This window comes from Eptatretus burgeri, chromosome 14 (assembly GCF_056783735.1).
Source record: "Eptatretus burgeri isolate ZD-2024b chromosome 14, Ebu_testis_v1, whole genome shotgun sequence".
Lineage (NCBI taxonomy): Eukaryota > Metazoa > Chordata > Myxini > Myxiniformes > Myxinidae > Eptatretus > Eptatretus burgeri.
This window is the reverse complement of record NC_140974.1, coordinates 12,006,681-12,026,311: the sequence shown is the minus strand read 5'-3', so window position 1 is coordinate 12,026,311 and position 19,631 is coordinate 12,006,681. Positions and strand designations below refer to the sequence as shown.

Here is a 19,631-nt window from a genome sequence, read left to right as displayed (position 1 = left end):
CTTTGACCTTAGTCCAAATAAAACAAACCACATCTGTCTCATCGTTTTGTGTTGCGCGTAGCATCAGTGGTGCAATCTTACTACAAAATGGAGCAAACGTGGATGTCACCAAAACTCCAAAATTCACATTTAACAGTTCTTGGGTCTATGTAAAGACTTCAAGCTTGGTTATACCTCTGGTTCCAACGCAATTACTGACCTTAAGTAGCTATCCAAGGCCAGCGAACAAGCACGTACTCGGGGCCCGATTTCCGATAAAACCCAGGGCTGGTTACGGTCCATGAGTCTGCCTTTGACGACCAAGAGGAAAAAGAATCGTGCGTAAACACTTCAATATGTACTTTAATAATATATTGTTTTAAGAAACCTTATTTTAGAATGGCAAGATGCTTGCAAGAGCAACAAGCCATGAGTCGAGAAGGGTAAGGGTTAGTGCCTGCTCGGTTTATCAATATTAAAACTGCAGCTGCCAGCATAGCCACCATTGCTGGCACTATGTTAATGTCGACTGTTCAATTGCCCTTTGTTACCATGGCCTGCCTCAAAACTGAATAAGGTGATCTGAAAACGAGAAATGCTGATCATTTCTGGTTTGGTGTAATTGCCATTGCAAACAATGTTTTTGTAGATGTTTCTTTTCCACAATAGCAAATGACCTTTTATAGAATTACAAAGGAACATTTCATACATCAATCAACTGAAAGTATTGTGGTTCTATGAATAGCATTGATGCACTAAATGCAGGAACAGATTGTCATGTCAATTACACATGGAAGCCAATTTATAGATGGGTTAAGTGCAAAGGCATGTTCTTTGGGAACCTGGTTCTTTTTGAAGATTTTATTTTAAATTACTTTGGAGGGTTAAATAAGATTGAAAATGCTTATTCCCACAGATAACGAGCAACTTGCCCGCTCTGGCACCAACTGTCTCGAGAATGTGGTCATTCTAAATGGTGAGAAATTTACCGGTGCCATTTGGGACAGGACCTGTGCCTGCATGCTGGACATCTTCAAAACCACCATCCCAAGCGCGTATGGACACACAATGATACTTTTTGCATTTGTACATCTGCTATTATCTTTTCTCCCTGGCCTTTTAACCTTGTGCTTTAACCTTTCCTCCTCACAACAGTCTGCTGACATGGAGACCCTTGGCGTCTGAGGCAGAATCTCCAATGCACTCGGACGGGCTCGAAAAACCTTCTGTAGGTTTCCTTTCGATTTCTGTGTTGGACATTAAGAATAGGGGTGTTTTTTTGAAACAATACAACAGTTTAAGAAGCAGTGATGTCAAAACTTGGATGATTATCCATAAGTATCTGGTGTCTGTGGTTCCGAATTTCTACCTTGGAGATGTCAGGAAGAATGCTTGTATATCATTGTGGTTTGAACTTCTACTCTCACACCATGCTTCCAATTCTGAAGATGAACAGCTTTGCCGTTTGATTAAAAGTAGACTTGTTTTGTTTCTGATCAGGATGGCGCTTCTCAGAAGTCATTTGATGTGTCAACGCGGGCGGAGGAGCAGTATCCGGGGGATAGGGTGGTGAGTGAGACGTGGAGACAAAGTCAGTTCAGTCTGGTGTCCACAGCTAGCGATGAAGCATCCAGAGGAAAAAGTTTCCGAGGTATGTTTTAAGTATATATATATATATATATATATATATATATATATATATATATATATATATATATATATATATATATATATATATATATATATATATATATATATATATATATATATATATATATATATATATATATATATATATATATATATATATATATATATATATATATATATATATTGTTACGGTTCTAGAAACCGTATGCATTCAAACATACAGGTGCCCCGAAGTTAGTTATGCCGTTAAGTATATGTGTAGACAGAACCCCTCCTTGTGTGTAGTGGGAAATCGAAGGGCTGCATTGCGATGTTTTTTTAGTTAGGGTAATAAATCTTTTTATCCCATCCCCCATCACGATCCACTGTCCACCTGCTGTATCCGAAGGCCCGTTGGCTGAGGCAAAATCTTCTTTCAGTAGTTCCTTCTCAGCTTCCCCAAACATACGCAGTGTGGCTGCACCATCATTCACCTTTCCCAAACACGCGTGGAGTGGGCGGACCTCGCCGGTGCCTGGCCGAGGCCCCGCCCAGAAAGGGCGGACCCATGGGAGCCCCGTCCAATCAGGGCGGACAGTGACGTCAGTTTTGACCAAGACCCCGCCCCGCTGAGGCAGGTCGATGGACTACGAAGGGACCCTCTGAGACGCGCGTTCGTTGGAGTTCAGTCAAATGGGCTAAGTTCAGTTCTGCATTCACGGGTGCATTCGTTGGAGTTTTGCTGGAGTCTTGAGTTCAGTGTACGAGGAGGATTGAAAGACTTAGAGCTTTTTCACGAGTCTGTGGGTGGTGGTGCATGGCCGTTCTTCGTTTGTGGAGCGATTCATCTGGTCGATTCCTATTACGACCGAGGACACCTGACCTCGACCGGGTCTCTCGCTGGGTCCTGTTCATGACCCTGATCTTCGCCCTGGGACTCCGCTCGGGTTCCTCCGCGGACAGGAGCTACACGCGTGTGACTGCGGGCCGAGCTGCACGACCATTGGCAGGTGCCGCACCACAGAGCACCCCTCCCTCAAACGTGCAGGTACCCAGCCGAGCCACGACCCCAGATCGTCTCTCTCCCTGGCTGCGAGGTTCCTTGGAATTCACCTGGATTTTTTTTCATCTGTCTGTGGCGCCCTCTGCAAAGTACAACTGCATAAATGTTTTCGATCATTGTAAATCTCCTGTATATCCGTGATAATCTTGCTCTGTGTCCTTCTTGCTGTAAATAAAACAATTGTAGAAATGTTCCCAGTTCGTTTCCGTCCTTTCTTTCATTGGTCCAGCATGGTTCGGATCTGAGTTTTAGCCGGGCCTTTGTTCCCGTTAATCTGCTCATCCAAGCCGGCACGGCTTTGGCAGTTCCGCTCGACTGCACCCGAACCGGAGTTGGTAGTTGGAACCCTACCGCAGTTGGTAGTGACCTGGTTCGAGCAAGACGTGCTGAGGGCATGGTTCCCCGGTAGATGACACCGCGTGGTTAATTAGGTAAATTGGTTCGAGACAAAAAGACCCTCCGCTACGCGGTGGAGGTATTGGCGTCCACGGTCGGTTAAGCGACCCGCCGCCTCACGGAGTTATCTGTGAGCGAACAGCCTACAATTCCGGGAGTCTGGTGGGAGACGACGTCACTTCCCCCACCTCGCGGTCGTTCTCGCCACCGGTCCCCAGCCCGCAACAATATATCTTCTTCTTCTTCTTCTTCTTTCGGCTGCTCCCGTTTGGGGTCGCCACAGCGGATCATCCATATGATCCGCATAGTGATTTGGCACATGTTTTTTTTACGCCGGATGCCCTTCCTGACGCAACCCTGGTCGCCTCTTACGACACAGGGATATGGTACACCTATTTTAACCGGGGTATACACCGGCCCAGTACACTGGTACTCATTTCGCCGACCTCGGAAGGATGACAGGCTGAGTCAACCCCCTGGTGTATTAATTCAGAGGCCCAACGGGGCTTGAACTCAGGACCTTTTGGATCCCAAGCCGCTGCCCTAATCACTGCGCCAACACCAGGCTCCCGCAACAATATATATATATATATATATATATATATATATATATATATATATATAAATATATATAAATATATATATAAATATATACATATATATATACACACACACACACATACATATATATATATATATATATATATATATATATATATATATATATATATATACACACACACACACATACATATATATATATATATATATATATATATATATATATATATATATACATATATATATATATATATATATATATATACATATATATATAACACATACACGCACGTGCATACACTGTTGTGGTCTTGGAAGGCCCTGGGGAGTTGCATCCAACGCATAAAGGAAGCCTGGAGTTTAGATGTATCGGTAATATTTTGTTTCGATAGATTACCTCTCCCCTTTTGTATCAGTGGACAGTGAAATGTGTTTCGTTTGTGCAGCAGGTTAGAATTCCCAATGTAACTTTTCTCTCGATCCCTTCTTCATATATATTGTTGCGGATTCGCGCCCGCCGGCGTGCGGACGGCCACGTAACTCGAATCGCGGCACGTCGCCCACCGGACGGACAATCCAGTCGTGACCCTCTCGGACTAACGCCGGGAACCAGTCACGGGTGGACCTTTCGGTCTCACCGCGATCGTGCCAATCGGCCCCCGCGTGGGATAGGGTTGCTCGCCAAATTCGACCTACCTAAGTACCCACACGGAGGGTAGACCGGGCGATCGCACCTCGCCGCAGGTCGACTTCGGACACGGGCCACTTAAGCGACCCGTTCCGTACTATCGGGATAACCGAGCGGTGTTATTCGTCGGCCTCGACGGTTCGATTAATTATCGGGCGTCTTAGCCCACGACCAACCCTTTACGTGAAGCAAGATGGGGATTCAATGAAAGAAATGACGAAGCGAAGCGGGAAAACAGTTCAACAATAAGCACATTTATTTCGCGATGAACGGAAAGCACACATATACAATTCCACCAAAAGCACATGTAAAAGAAGAAGACAAAAAGCAAATGCAACAATGCAGATCTATCCGACTACCGGGCACTCGGCAACACTTATACAATTTTACTTCACAGACGGCGCCGACAACACATATTCCCAAAGCAAAAGAAAAGAGAACCACCCTCCAGGATGAGGGGGTAGGCGGGCCTGGGGCCGAGACCGTGTCGGGCCTACCCGTCTGATGATGAGACGCGAAGTGGCGGTGGTGCCTCAACTCCGCGGGCCTCGCGGACAGTGTCTGGTAGGGGGTGGGAAGGGGGCCCCCTTTTGTCGCACTATCTCAGCGCGGGGGGAAACAGGAGGGGGTTGCTGATGCTCGGGGAAAGGAGGATTTCACAAAATCTCGGGTCCCGCGACGAGCGTCTCCACCACGACCTCGGTCGCGCCGCCGGCCTCTCCCTCCGCAGTTCCCCGAATCCGACGCGAGCACCCCCTCAACCGCCTTCGCCGCCTCTCCACAGCTTCGTCCGATCGCCCTCTCCGTCTCCTCTCGTCCCAACTCTTCACTGGCTCCGCGAACTCCCAACTGCGAACTGCCCACTGCGAACTGCCAACTGCGAACTCTTCTTCTGACGAACACAGTCGTTTTTATAAGCCCCGTGGCTTCGCTCTTTCATCTTTGACCCTCTGCCTCCGACCTTTCACCTCGCTCCCCATTGGCCCGAGGAAAAGTGGGCGTGAATGCTTTTTGATCCATGAATTTGCATATAGCGACCGCCCTCCAACGCCCTGGAGGCGGGGCCAAATCGCCCCTCGCTCACCGATTGGACGGAACAAAAGTGGGCGTGAGTCGTTTTTGATCCGTTTTTCTGCGGAAAGTCCGTGATGTTTTTGAACACGCTGCTCGGTGCGCGCCCCGCACGAGTCCAGCATCGGTGCCCACGAGTGGCGCGAGATGACGGTGATGCGATGGTGGCGAGTTGTGACGGTAAAGGTCGTGGCGGTTGTGGTGAAGCGGCGTTGTGGTTGGTGGTTGTTGTTGTGATGGCTGTTGAGACGTGGTTGGTGGTGGTAATAATGGCGGCTGGTCCAAAATAAAGATAGTAAAAGAAAAACGGCTATCCTGAAGAGTCGCAGCCCTCATGAATGACATTTATTCCCTCTAGACAACGGGTTTGGGCCTAACTACACATATACTTACCGAGATATCTCACCTAAGGGACCTGAATGGTGGTTTGCGAATTTGGTCAACCACAACACTACCCCCTCCCCTTTTTACAGAGTCGTCAAATTTTCGTGTGCCATCATGTGTAGTTTTCCCCAAGTACATTTTACCTACGGATCCCTGAGTGTGACATTCATGGTATTCGTGTCCCCAAAATAAATAACCTAAGGGCTGAGTAACTACCTAAACAAACTCACTCACACGGACGACTTAAATAAAATTGCCGGCGCTAAGACAGACATGCCGGGGGCGCACTCATATTTACAGTACATCTTAACCTTAACTTACAAATTTTACACTAAACCATGGCCCAGGATCAATGAACTCTGCAAAAAGAAAGCAGTTAGCAGGGAGCCAGGCTGCTCGCATGCAGTCTCTGGCTCAAAACAATGCAGGTGACAGGGAACGTGGCCGGCTGCTCACACGCAGTCCAAGGCCTTCCCTTTTGAACTGAACGCAGTGAACCACAACGGTGCATGGGCTGCACAAACGCAGTCTCCGTGCCAGCTCAAGTGGCACACGCAATGAACACAACGAATGGATGGATGAATGGTTGCACGCAAACACGGTGCACGGGCCGCCACTGCAGGCCCGTGTTGTAGCTGCCAACAGGGCAGTTCTCGCAGCTTGCAAACTGTTGCCTTGATCCTGGCGCACATGGCAATGAACAGGGGGGGGGGGGGCGACGCAAAATTGAACGGGGGCTGGTGAACAGGGGCAGTGGGCATGGCATGGCAAAGGCAGCAGGCAAACACAGCCCGCAGAAGAAGGCCGCTGCAGGCAAACACAGCCGGCAGATGAACTGGCCGGCACAGGCCTTGAAGCAAAACACGGCCAGCCGACGGCACAGGCCTTGCAGCAAAACAACAGCTGCCGATGAAGTTGGCCGGCCTCCGCCTTGAAGCAAAACACGGCCAGCCGATGAAGTTGGCCAGCCTTTGCCGTTCAGTGGAGGTTGGTGGAGGGAGTGTGGTGGTGCTGGCCACTTGGAAGGCGGGCTCGGACCTACCTACCTGTCTCCCTCCCACCTATCGCCTTTGCCTGTCACTGTACATACCCACTCCCTTAATTTGTCCAAACCCCAATTTAGCCCCAACTTATTTTTTTATTATTATTTTTTTTTTCTTTTACTTCCCCACTATAAATCGTCCCCTAACCCCCTTTATCGTCCTTGTTCGGCTAACCTATCCTGTCACCTAGCCTACTCCCAACCCCTACGTTCCCTTCCTGGAGGGGAATAAGGGAGAGCTAACGTCCTGTGTCGAGGCCCAACTCAAGCCTCAGAATGGCCTCCCCAGAGTTCGGCGATCTATAACCAAAGTGGGTCCAGCGGCCCACAACGAGAGCGAGGGGATGGATGGTGCGGAGGGGTACACTTCCTAATCTACCCTAACCTTTTAACTGTTAAACTACCCCGGGGCTTTCAACAAGCGCCTCTCGCTTAAACTATTGGTTCTAACAACCCAGATTCCCGTCGCCTGTGTTGGTGTCCTCACAATTTCGGGCCTCGCCCCCCAATTTTCTCTCCGTGCCCTCACACGGTCTCATGGCTGGGACACGTGGCTCCCTTTGGCAGGCACGACCCTCTGCCGAATCTCCCGCTATGGCACCCCCGGGCACTACACTGCCTCCGAGCCTACCAGCTCCCTAACACCGGGGAGTGCCCCCCATGGCACCTCCCCTGAAACGCACACGTGGCAGGCTGGCTTCCCGGGCCCCTTTCCGAGGGTCACCCTTGCCCACAACACTGCCCACGCGGCTTATGGCGCCCCGGGCCCCCGCACCAAGCAGGCGCACCCGTGCCCACTACGCTATCCCGGCCCCCCATGGGCCCTTGGCCTACCACGGCCGACTAGCCTGGTGCCCGGGGTACCCACTCAGCGATACTCACCTTTCGCAGCCACGCTCCCAAGCCCGTCAACAGGGCTCCTGCACCCCTCCAAATGGGTTTCGAGCCTACATTCCCACCAACAGCAAAACGACCTCCATTTTTGTTAATTTGACTAACCCAGCTAACTCACTCTACACTGACCCCGGGGGTCCCTTGGGCGGGAGTCACTCCTCCCCCCCAATCACTCATCGCACCATGCATTCCCCATTCACTCCACACACACAGACCTGCTGGCCTCACTCACTCACCAAGCACATGCTTCCAATTCACTCACCAACAACTCTTCAACACACACACCACTGAACTCTGCCATCCTTCTAACTACCTCCCCTAACTAACTCGTGCTCCCACGTCGTCCCTTAAACTAGTAGCACGTTCCTTTTAACATTACGTAGCTAAACTACGTCCCCTCTACACATTCACTGTCTGTCACTGTCTCCAAATCAATAAAAAATCATTTCCCCACCTAAATCTGGCTACAATCCCTCTAACTAATCCATTCCACGGACTCCATGAGGACTTACCCCTGCCCCATGAAGTCGGTCTAACTAAGCTAACCCTTCCCCCTAACTAGTTTCCATCCTGTGCCCAGGTAAGGGGGTCTTCCACCCCTTGCCCAGGAATCCTGTGCACCCGAAAGTGAGGCTTGCTTTTTCTTTTTCTTTTTTTTTCTTTACATGCGCAGCACCAGCGCGGCAACTCAGAGCTCGCGCACTTTGCACCTGCCCGTGACGTCATGCAGCTGCACGTGTACCTCGTCCCTCCTTGGACGGTACCATCCGGCAGGGATGCCCCTCCTGCCGGATTCCAACCCCACGTGCAGCCATGACTTCACCGTGCGCATAAAAAAAACAAGCCCCACGTCTCGAGGGGTTCCCCACGCGAACACATGTGCTTTGCCCGTTGGAGCTTAACACACACGATCGCGTGGAGAACCCGTCCGGTCCAAATCCATAATCCTGCCTAAACTTTGTCCGTCCGCGGGATCGGCAAATCCACCGCGTGCGTTTCCGGACCGGGACTTCATTCCCGCAAGCGAGCACGTGGGGGTCTCGTGCGTTGCACAGCACGGACCTCGTGCTCACTGCTGGGTGAACCCGGCACGGTCCCCGAAACAACTACAGCCGCTACCCGGCTTTCTTTCCTCACATGTCGCCGTCGTCGCCATTCGACACACGCACTCCCGCGTGTTACGACGATCACACTCCATTCCATTACATTCACACCGGGAGACGCGGCTGCGTGCTCCCGCATGCCAACCGACATCTCCCTCACATACCGCTCTCTCACACACACGGTCTCCCTTGCACTCGGCCGTTCACTCACGCATGCGGGGGCACTCACCCGCGGTGCCTCATCCACACACCGTGCCTCACTCACACACGCGGGGGCACTCACCCGCGGTGCCTCATCCACACACGGCGTGCTGGGAAGCACACACTCCGGCACCATCGCCACCACACCACTCACACACGGAGTCGCTTCCACACACGGGGACGCACTCACACCTTGCACCACACACACAGGGACAACCACACTGGGGATTTGTGTCCCCACAAGGGTCTCCGGGGCCTCTATACCCCCCAAGCTCAGCGTGCACCTGTTCGCAGCACTCGTCCCCTCAACCTCGCAAAGCACGACCAAACTCACCTGGTCGTGACTCGCCTCAAGGGGGCATACTCGCTCCCCTCGTTCCTGGAGGAGGCCATCCAGCTGCTCGCACTGGGCCTCCACCCAGTCCGCCAGCTCCCCCTCATGGTCCTCCACTACCTCTGTGTGTGTGTGTGCGTCACTTACCCCGTCTTCATCGTGCAGTCTCTCCTCTATTTTTTCTATCTCCCGTGTCTCTATACATTTTCTCTCCTGGTTCCTTTTTTCTGTCTCTTCCTGGTTCCTTTTTCCTTCCCATCTGAGTCGTTCTTTCTCTCTGAGCCCCATTAGCTGTTCGTTCTCCCTCCGTAGCTCCTCAATCTCCGTTGACTCCAATCTCGCTCTCCGTTTTAGTTGTTCAATTTCACACTCATATAGTTGTTGTTTTCTCTCCCACTGTTCCTCCTGCTCTTTGTTTTCCAATCTCATAGTTTCTTTCAATTGGCTCATTTCCTTCCTGTGTTTCATTCGCTGTTCTCTCACTACTCTTCCTCGTTTCCTCTCCTGTCCTTCCTTCTCCAGTTTCATGGTTTGCTTCATTTGGTTAATCTCCTTTTTGTGTTTCATTCGCTGCTGTCTCACTACTCTTCCTTGTTTCCTCTCCTGTCCTTCCTTCTCCAGTTTCGTTGTTTGCTTCATTTGGTTAATCTCCTTTTTGTGTTTCATTTGCTGCTGTCTCATTACTCTTCCTCGTTCCCTCTCCTGTCCTTCCTTCTCCAGTTTCATGGTTTTCTTGATTTGGTTCATCTCCATTTTGTGTTTCATTCGCTGCTGTCTCATTACTCTTCCGAGTTTCCTCTCCTGTCTTTCCTTATCCAGTTTCATGGTTTTCTTCATTTGGTTAATCTCCCTTTTGTGTTTCATTTGCTGTTCTTTGTCTATCTCCTCGTAATCCAGCCTTTCTTTCAATTGGTCAACCTCAGATTCATGTTCTTTTTGTTTTCTATTCCATTGTTCCTCTCGTTCTTCCCTCTCCAATCTCGTTGTGTCCTTCAATCTCCTGATTTCTCCTTCCTGCTTCATTCCTTGCTCCTTTACTTTCTCCTCGTATTCAAACCTATTTTTTTCCTTTTGTCGTTCAGTTTCAAATTCATACTCTTTCAGTTTTCTATTCCACTGTCTCTCTTGTTCCTCCTTCTGCAATCTCGTCATTTCTTTCAACTGATTTATTTTCTTTCTCCTGTCTCATTCGTTCTTCCCTCATTACTCTTTCTTGTTCCTCATTCTTTCGTCTGGCCTTCGCTTCCAGCTGTTCGATCTGTACAGTGTGGTTTCTTAAAGTTTCATTTTCCGTTCTCTTCCTTTCCTCTTTTAACACTCTCAGTTCGTTTTGTAGTTCCCTCTCTTTGTTTTGGTGTTTCTGTAACTCAGAAACTTTCTTTTCCAATTCTTTTCTCATCTCCGCACCCTCCGACCTTGCTTTGGCTTCGAACTGTTCTTCCGGCTTGCGCTTGTGGTTTTCTACCCGTCTTCCCAGTTCCTCTGTCTCCGTTTTTACCTCCAGTCCCAGCTTATCAACTCTCTTCGTCATGTCTTGAAGTCTTTTCTCACACTCCACCGTTTTGACCTTCAATCCCTCCTCTGTCTCCTCCTGGCTTTCTTTTAATTGGTTTTTCGCTTCGAGTGCGTTTCCATCCATTTTTTTATTTTCCATTTGTTGCGTATTTCTCTTCATTTCGTTGTTCCTTTCTTTCATTCCGTCAATTATGCTCTGCGCGAGTTCGATAACGTGCTGCATTGTCACCTGCCCTGGCCACTCCCACTGACTACATTTAGTGGTGGGGTTATAATAAAAAAACCGACCAGATGAACGGCATCGATGCCTTTCCCAACCTTCTGGTACGGGTTTCTCTTGCACGGTGATCTCGTCCTGAGCCATGGATTCTACATTACTATTACACATACCTAATCCACCCGGCACCCGCTCGCCTTGAGACGCCATCTTGCTTCTCGTGAGGGGTTAATTTAGCTCGCTCGTAATTTGGAGGGAATCGGGGGTCGCTTCTCTCACCCCTGGACCGATTCCCGTGAATTTAGCTGGAGACAGGAGAGCCCGTTTTCCTGTTCTCCGATACCAGTGCCGCGAGGAGGGCGATGGATTTGTATCGCACGACCTGACACCAGTGTTACCGATTCGCGCCCGCCGGCGTGCGACGGCCACGTAACTCGAATCGCGGCACGTCGCTCACCGGACGGCCAATCCAGTCGTGACCCTCTCGGACTAACGCCGGGAACCAGTCACGGGTGGACCTTTCGGTCTCACCGCGATCGAGCCAATCGGCCCCCGCGTGGGATAGGGTTGCTCGCCAAATTCGACCTACCTAAGTACCCACATGGAGGGTAGACCGGGCGATCGCACCTCACCGCAGGTCGACTTCGGACACGGGCCACTTAAGCGACCCGTTCCGTACTATCGGGATAACCGAGCGGTGTTATTCGTCGAGCTCGACGGTTCGATTAATTATCGGGCGTATTCAGCCCACTACCAACCCTTTACGTGAAGCAAGATGAGGATTCAATGAGAGAAATGACGAAGCGAAGCGGGAAACAGTTCAACACAAAGCACATTTATTCGCGATGAACGGAAAGCACACATATACAATTCCACCAAAAGCACATAGAAAAGAAGAGAAACACAATGCAATTTTACACAAAAAGCAAATGTAAAAGCGAAGACACAATGCAGAGCTAATACCGACTACCGAGCACATGGCAACACTTATACAATTCTACTTCACAGACGGCGCCGACAACACATACCCAAAACCAAGAAAAAGAACACCCTCAAGGATGAGGCGGGCCTGAGGCCGAGACCGGGTCGGGCCTACCCGTCTGGTGATGAGACGCGGAGCGGCGATGGTGCCTCAACTCCGCGGGCCTCGCGGACAGTGTCTGGTAGGGGGTGGGAAAAGGGGTCCCCTTGGTCGCACTATCTCAGCGCGGGGGGGAAACAGGAGGGGGTTGCTGATGCTCGGGGAAAGGAGGATTTTTACTCTGTCTCGAGTCCCGCGACGAGCGTCTCCACCTCGACCAGGTCGCGCCGTCGGCCTCCCTGGTGTGCAGCTCCCGGCACGACGCGAGCACCCCCTCGTCTGCCTTCGCCGCCTCTCCACAGCTCCGTACTCTTCGCTCCGACTCCAACGCACACGACGACGACGACGACCAACCCTTTTCTGACGAACGCAGCCGCTTATATAAGCCCCGTGGCTACGCCTTTGACCCCCTGCCTTCGACCTTTCACCTCGCTCCCCATTGGCCCGAGAAAAAGTGGGTGTGAATGCATTTTGATCCATGAATTTGCATATAGCGACCGCCCTCCAACGCCCTGGAGGCGGGGCCAAATCGCCCCTCGCTCACCGATTGGACGGAACAAAAGTGGGCGTGAGTCGTTTTTGATCCGTTTTTGGAGCGGAAAATCCGTGGTTTTGTACACGCTGTTCGGCGCGCGCCCTGCACGAGTCCAATACCGGTACCCACAAGCGGCGCAAGAACGGTGGCGATGCGACGGTTGCGAGGTGTGACGGGAAAGGTCGTGGCTGTTGTGGTGAAGCGGCGTTGTGGTGGGTGGTTGATGTTGTGACGACTGTTGAGACGTGGTTGGTGGTGGTAATCATGGCGGTTGGTCCAAAATAAAGATAGTAAAAGAAAAACGGCTATCCTGAAGAGTCGCAGCACGCATAAATGACATGTATTCCCACTAGACAACGGGTTTGGGCCTAACTACACATATACTTACCGAGATATCTCACCTAAGGGACCTGAATGGTGGTTTGCGAATTTGGTAACCACAACAATATATATATATATATATATATATATATATATATATATATATATATATATATATATATATATATATTGTTGCGGATTTCGCGCCCGCCGGCGTGCTGACGGCCACGTAACTCGAATCGCGGCACGTCGCCCACCGGACGGACAATCCAGTCGTGACCCTCTCGGACTAACGCCGGGAACCAGTCACGGGTGGACCTTTCGGTCTCACCGCGATCGAGCCAATCAGCCCCCGCGTGGGATAGGGTTGCTCGCCGACCCGACCTACCTAAGTACCCACGCGGAGGGTAGACCGGGCGATCGCACCTCGCCGCAGGTCGACTTCGGACACGGGCCACTTAAGCGACCCGTTCCGTACTATCAGAATAACCGAGCGGTGTTATCGTCGACCTCGACGGTTTGATTAATTATCGGGCGTATTCAGCCCACTACCAACCCTTTACGTGAAGCAAGATGAGGGTTCAATGGAGGAAAAGACGAAGCGAAGCGGGAGAACAGTTCAACAATAAAGCACATTTATTCGCGGCACACGGGAAGCACACAAATACAATTCCACCAAAAGCACACAAAAAAAAGAAAACACAATTCCATTTACACAAAAAGCAAATATAAAAGCGAAGACACAGTGCAGAGCTAATACCGACTACCGAGCACACGGCAACACTTATACAATTCTACTCCACAGACGGCGCCGACAACACATACCCAAAACCAAGGAAAAGAAATCCCCCGAGAATGAGGCGGGCCTGAGGCCGAGACCGGGTCGCGCCTACCCGTCTGGTGATGAGACGCGGAGCGGCGATGGCGCCTCACTCCGCGGGCCTCGCGGACAGTGTCAGGCAGGGGGTGGGAAAAGGGGCCCCCTTGGTCGCACTATCTCAGCGCGGGGGGGAAACAGGAGGGGGTTGCTGATGCTCGGGGTATAGAGGATCTTTATTATCCCTGGTGTGCGTCTCCACCTCGGCCAGGACGCGCTGCCGGCCTCCCTCGGGCGTGCAGCTCCTGGCACCGACGCGAGCACCCCCTCGTCCGACTCTCTTCAGCTTCTCCAGCTACTGCAGGCTTCGGGCTCCAGACTTCCACACTCGACTCTCCACCCTCCGACTCCTTCTCCATCTCCTGACTGACGAACACCGTCCTTTTATCCCCCCCGTAGCTTCGCCTTTGACCCCCTCCCTTTGACCTTTCACCTCGCTCCCCATTGGCCCGAGAAAAAGTGGGCGTGAAGGCTTTTTGATCCACAAATTTGCATATATCGATCGTTCTGGAGGCGGGGCCAAATCGCCCCTCGCTCACCGATTGGACGGCAAAAAGTGGGCGTGTGTCGTTTTTGATCCGTTTTTGAAGCACAAAATCCGTGATTTTGTACACGCTGTTCGACGCGCGCTCTGCACGAATCCAACACCGGTACCCACAGCGGGGCAAGAACGGTGGCGATGCTACGGTTGCGAGGTGTGACGTGAAGGTCGTGGCGGTTGTGGTGAAGCGGTGGTTGTGGTCGGTGGTTGATGTTGTGGTTGTGATCATGGCGGTTGGTCCAAAATAAAGATAGTAAAAGAAAAACGGCTATCCTGAAGAGTCGCAGCACGCATGAATAACATTTATTCCCACTAGACAACGGGTTTGGGCCTAACTACACATGCACTTACCGAGATACCTCACCTAAGGGACCTGAATGGTGGTTTGCGAATTTGGTAACCACAACAATATATATATATATATATATATATATATATATATATATATATATATATATATATATATATATATATATATATATATATATATATATATATTTGTTGCGAATTTGCGCCCGCCAGCGTGCGATCGGCTGCTCTACTTGAATGGCGGCCGCCTCGCCCACCGGAACGGACAATTCTGTCGTGACCCTCTCGGACCAATGCCGGGAGCTTCTCACGGGTGGGGGTTTAACCCCACCACGACCGTGCCAATTGCCCACCCGCGCAGGATAGGGTTGCTCGCCAAATTCGATCTACCTAAGTACCTGCGCGGATGGTCGACCGGACGATCGTACCTCGCCGCAGGCCGACTCTGGACACGAACCGCTTAAGCGGTCCATTCCGTGCTACAGTGATAACCGAGCGGTGTTATCGTCTGCCTCGACGGTTCCGATTAATTATCGGGCATATTAAGCCCACGACGAACCCTTTACGTGAAGCAGGATGGAGAGTCAATAAAGAAAAGACGAAGCGAAACGGGAAAACAGTTCACACAATGCACATTTATTACGCGACACACAGAAAGCACACATATACAGCCAAACAGTCAGAATGCACCTATATCAGGAAAACAAAAGAAACAACGACGCAGAGTTACAACCGAATACGCGTACACACGGCAACACTTATACAGTTCTACTTTACAGACGGCGCCACACACATTCACTCAAAAGCAAAGGAAAGAAGCCACCCTCATAGACAAGGGGGCAGACGGGCCTGTAGGCCAATATGTGCGCGGGACCTGAAGGAGCTGCCAGGTCCGTGAGACCGGGTGGGTCCTACCCGCGTCCTCGTGGCGCGTTGGCGGACCAGCCGCAGACGTGGCCGCGTGGCTGGGCCCCGACTCCGTGCTCCGTCGCGGGTTTCGTTGGCATGACGTGTGGAGTGTGGTGGGAATGGGGCCCCCTTTGTTGCACTATCTCAGCGTGGGGGAAAAGGGGGAATTGTTGATGCTCTGGGGGAGGGAGAATGGCTGGCTGGCTTAGGTCCCGTGATGGGCGATCTCCCACCGCGACCTCGTCGCCGACCGCCGTCCTTCTCGCCTCGGACCCGAGCTCCTTGGCCTCTTCCCCCAACTCTCCTCAGCCGATTGCAGAACCCAACTCAACGCCTTCGCCACCCGACTCCACTCTCTGTCACACTCCGCCGCTGCCACACTCCGCCCGATGACTCTCTTACCAAAACTCTCATTCTCTGCCACCAAAACTGACTCTGCCACGATTCGCCTTGCGCTCGGCGTTTTATAGGCCGGCAGGAGAACCCATATGCAAATTTCCGGATCAGGATGAGCTCGGGGGCGGAGCCACGCTCACCCATTGGACGGAGGAAATTGGGCATGAACCTCCCCTGATCCTAGAATTTGCATATTTCGATTTCGATTTCACACGGACGCGCCTGGAGGCGGGGCCAAGCCGCTCCGCGCTTGCTGATTGGACGGATCAGAAGTGGGCGTGTCGCATTATTGATCCGAATTCTCCCTCGGAAAGGCCGCTATTTGCACTCGCGGCTCGGTGCGTATCGCTTGAACGAGCCCAAGACAGCCCGGCGCTCAGTGTTCACAGGTGGTGCGGGAATGGCTATAGAAGGAGAGAGGTGAGGGTGGTGGAGGATTTTTGGTGGTGGTTTGATGGTTATGGCGGTTGATTCAAAATAAAGATAGAACAGAAAAACGCCTAACTCAAAGCGTCGCTGCCCGAATGAATCACATAAATTCCCTCTAAACAACGGGTTTGGGGCTAATTACACATGTACTTAGAGTTATCTCACCTACAGGCCCTTCATGGTGGTTTGCGAATTTCCACAGCCATAACAATATATATTCTCAGTGCTTATAGCCTTCATTTCCATGAAAAATGAATCATGCAGGTATGGAGATGTGTGGGGACATAAAGAGAGACACTGAGAAGAAACATTCCTCTCAACTGGAACAACACTGGATGTTAATAGTGGTTGTGCTGTTGGTGGTGGAATAATTTGCACACTCTTTCTTTGCGTTCCTAGGACAGACAGAGCAGAGGCTTTTTGCCGCTCTGCTTATCAAGTGTGTGGTGCAGTTAGAACTCATTCAGACCATCGATAACATCGTATTCTTCCCAGCCACGAGCAAGAAAGAAGATGCTGAGAATCTGGCAGCAGCACAGGTGAACATATTTTTAATTATTATCTTCTTGTTCACATGTTTTGCAACTGGATATCCTCTAACATAACAATGTAATAGTTTCAGCTTATCCGTTTATGGTCACCCATCACCCTCATGATGCCAAAGTCCCGTCACCTCACTTGTAAGTTTTGTAAATAAAAGGTCAAGGTGATTTGCAAAATTAAATGGACTAATGCGGATTGGCACGCTTTGCGCACCTTACTGTACGTCGCTACAGCGGCATAGGTATCTTTGACCATGCCTACTTTCTCCGGCAATTAGGGAAGGGGGAAATGGTAGGTGTGGGTTAGTGGGGGTGATGGTGGATCGGGGGCTGTTGGAGTAAAGGGAGAATGGTGGAGGGGGGATGGGGTGAATGGTTCTGGGGCGGGGGGGAGTGGGATGGTGGGGGAAGTCAGCCAAATATATTTTGTGCTCTGATTGAATATATACTGTAAATCAGAAATCAAACCCCAACACATAAATGGAAAGGAACTGAGGACAAATTTATATTTATTTTTAATCATCAGTTGGAGTTGGATGGCAAAGACAACACAATATCAAAAACTGGAAGGGGAGATCGAACTGCCAGCCATACAGAGCAGACTTGCCCCCAATACACTGCTTTCCTTGCTATTCCGACAGGTGTTTACTTCATATATTTCCTTCTGCACACATCTCGATTAAGCAAGTCAATCTAACTGCTGATGAACGCAGGCACATCTCAAATGTGTTTCCTTGGTTTATACATATTGTTACGAATTCCGCCGGTTCGACACCCACGCACGACCGCTTACGGCCCAACAGCAGTCGCGCGTCCGCCGAACACCGGAATAGCAGTCGTAGCTTCCGGCCAACTCCGGAAACTTGCTACGGGTGCCTTAACGCACCATAAATTGCCAATATTCTGTCCACAAGGTTTAGGGTTAATCGCCGAATCTCGATAGACCTAATTATCCGCGCAGACAGAAGTACCGATAATTTATACCTCAACGGACCTTGAGCGGGGCGAGCCGTTACTGTGCCCGCACAGTGCGTGACCCAAGCGGAGATCACCAAGGTCCGTCGGACCAAATGACCATTTTTATTGGCTTTAACAGCCTGCTAATTTCCTGAGCGCGCCGTGGAAGTCAATGGGAGGAATGGACGCAACGAGCAGGATTACATTCAAACAATGGGGCATTTATTTAACAAGCAATCAATGGGGGAAGGGGACATGACACGAGAAAAGCCTACAGCCGATGTATATTCATTTAGGTACAGGCATGCACTTAACCATCATCTCTACTTGCAAAGACAAGGCGTCGCAGAACAGACTTTCATACAAAAACCCAGAAAAGAAACGGGCCCATGAGCCTTTATTCAAACCTGGAGCCTGGATGACCAAAGGCTTGCGAGAGGCTGTGCAGGTTACCTGGCCACCCCTGATGACGGCTCAAACGTCTTCGAGTCTGCGACCCGTGGTGTCTCTGCCTGGCCCTCGTGTCGCAACGCGCCAGTTGCTTGAGCGGCCGAGCGGCTTTAAGCAGCTGTGCGAGCGGCTTGAGCGGCTGCTTGGTTCGCCTCGGTGGTCTGGCTTTCGTCGTGGCCTTTCGTCGGGCCTGGCTGGCGATGCTTTGGGAGGAGTGAACAGGTCCTTACTCTTTGAGTTGATGCTCTTTGTGACCCGTCCACCACCTCAGCGATGTCACTCGACCGCCTTCAGGGCCGTTCGCCCGGACCACCAAGCTCCGCCGCTGTCCCGTTGACCGTCGTCCCAAGCGCCTCCGACTGGCTCTCCTCCCCGCGATGGCGACTCTCCACGACTGGCTGCTTCTCCGCGACGACCACTCGTTCTCTCGCTTCTCCAGTTCGACACACACACTGCGACTCGACTTCTCCGACCGCTTCTGCTCGACTGGCTCTCCTCGCCCGGTGACTTCTTCTCCAACTCGCTCGAGCTCCGCCCTTTTATGTCTGGGCGAGCCACCCCTTGAACTCTCACCCGAGGCCGGGGCTCCGCCCATTCTTCACCTTTGACCTCTCACCCCTCGAAAGCCTCGCTGGAAACCCCATGTTTGACGTCACTGGTTTGTTTCGGGAAAGCCATCCTGTGATCCGAATATGCTAATCGGCTCGCGCCACGGCTGTTAGCCGGGGCGCCTAATGACGGTGGGGTGGAGGTGGCGTTGTTTGTTTAGGTTGAGGAGATGACGGTTGTTGTTGTTGTCTGTTCACGTTGTCGGCAATGATGGTGTTGCGATGTTTTGAAATAAAAGATAGAAAAAGAATAATGGCTCCCTCAAAGATTCACAGCCCAGCACGCGAACAATTCCCTTTACACATCGGTGGGAATTCTAACCTGAAACACATACTTATCGAAATAACATCTCCGGGGAACCTGTATGATATTTTGTGAGTTTCCACAACCGCAACAATATATATATATATATATATATATATATATATATATATATATATATATATATATATATATATATATATATATATATATATATATATATATATATATATACATACATACATACACTCATGCACCTCTTAACGACGGGGATACATTCTGAGAAATGCGTCATTAAGCGATTTGGTCATTGTGTTAACATCATAGAGTGTACTTA

The 19,631-nt window shown here is 50.7% G+C and overlaps 1 protein-coding gene across 4 annotated transcripts in view; it reads left to right on the top strand.

The window, feature by feature from the left end:
• Positions 1–19,631, top strand: part of LOC147012665 (brefeldin A-inhibited guanine nucleotide-exchange protein 1-like) — a 97,216-nt gene that overhangs the window by 60,324 nt on the left and 17,261 nt on the right. For 2 of the 4 annotated variants that reach the window (XM_085853720.1, XM_085853723.1), the window contains 4 exons: positions 896–1,034; positions 1,135–1,207; positions 1,459–1,630; positions 16,875–17,014. In XM_085853720.1, the coding sequence (XP_085709846.1) occupies positions 896–1,034; positions 1,135–1,207; positions 1,459–1,630; positions 16,875–17,014 (524 nt within the window). Of the gene's footprint in view, positions 1–895; positions 1,035–1,134; positions 1,208–1,458; positions 1,631–2,017; positions 2,849–16,874; positions 17,015–19,631 lie in introns of those variants that run through there. The other 2 variants (XM_085853721.1, XM_085853724.1) reach the window with 2 other exon arrangements.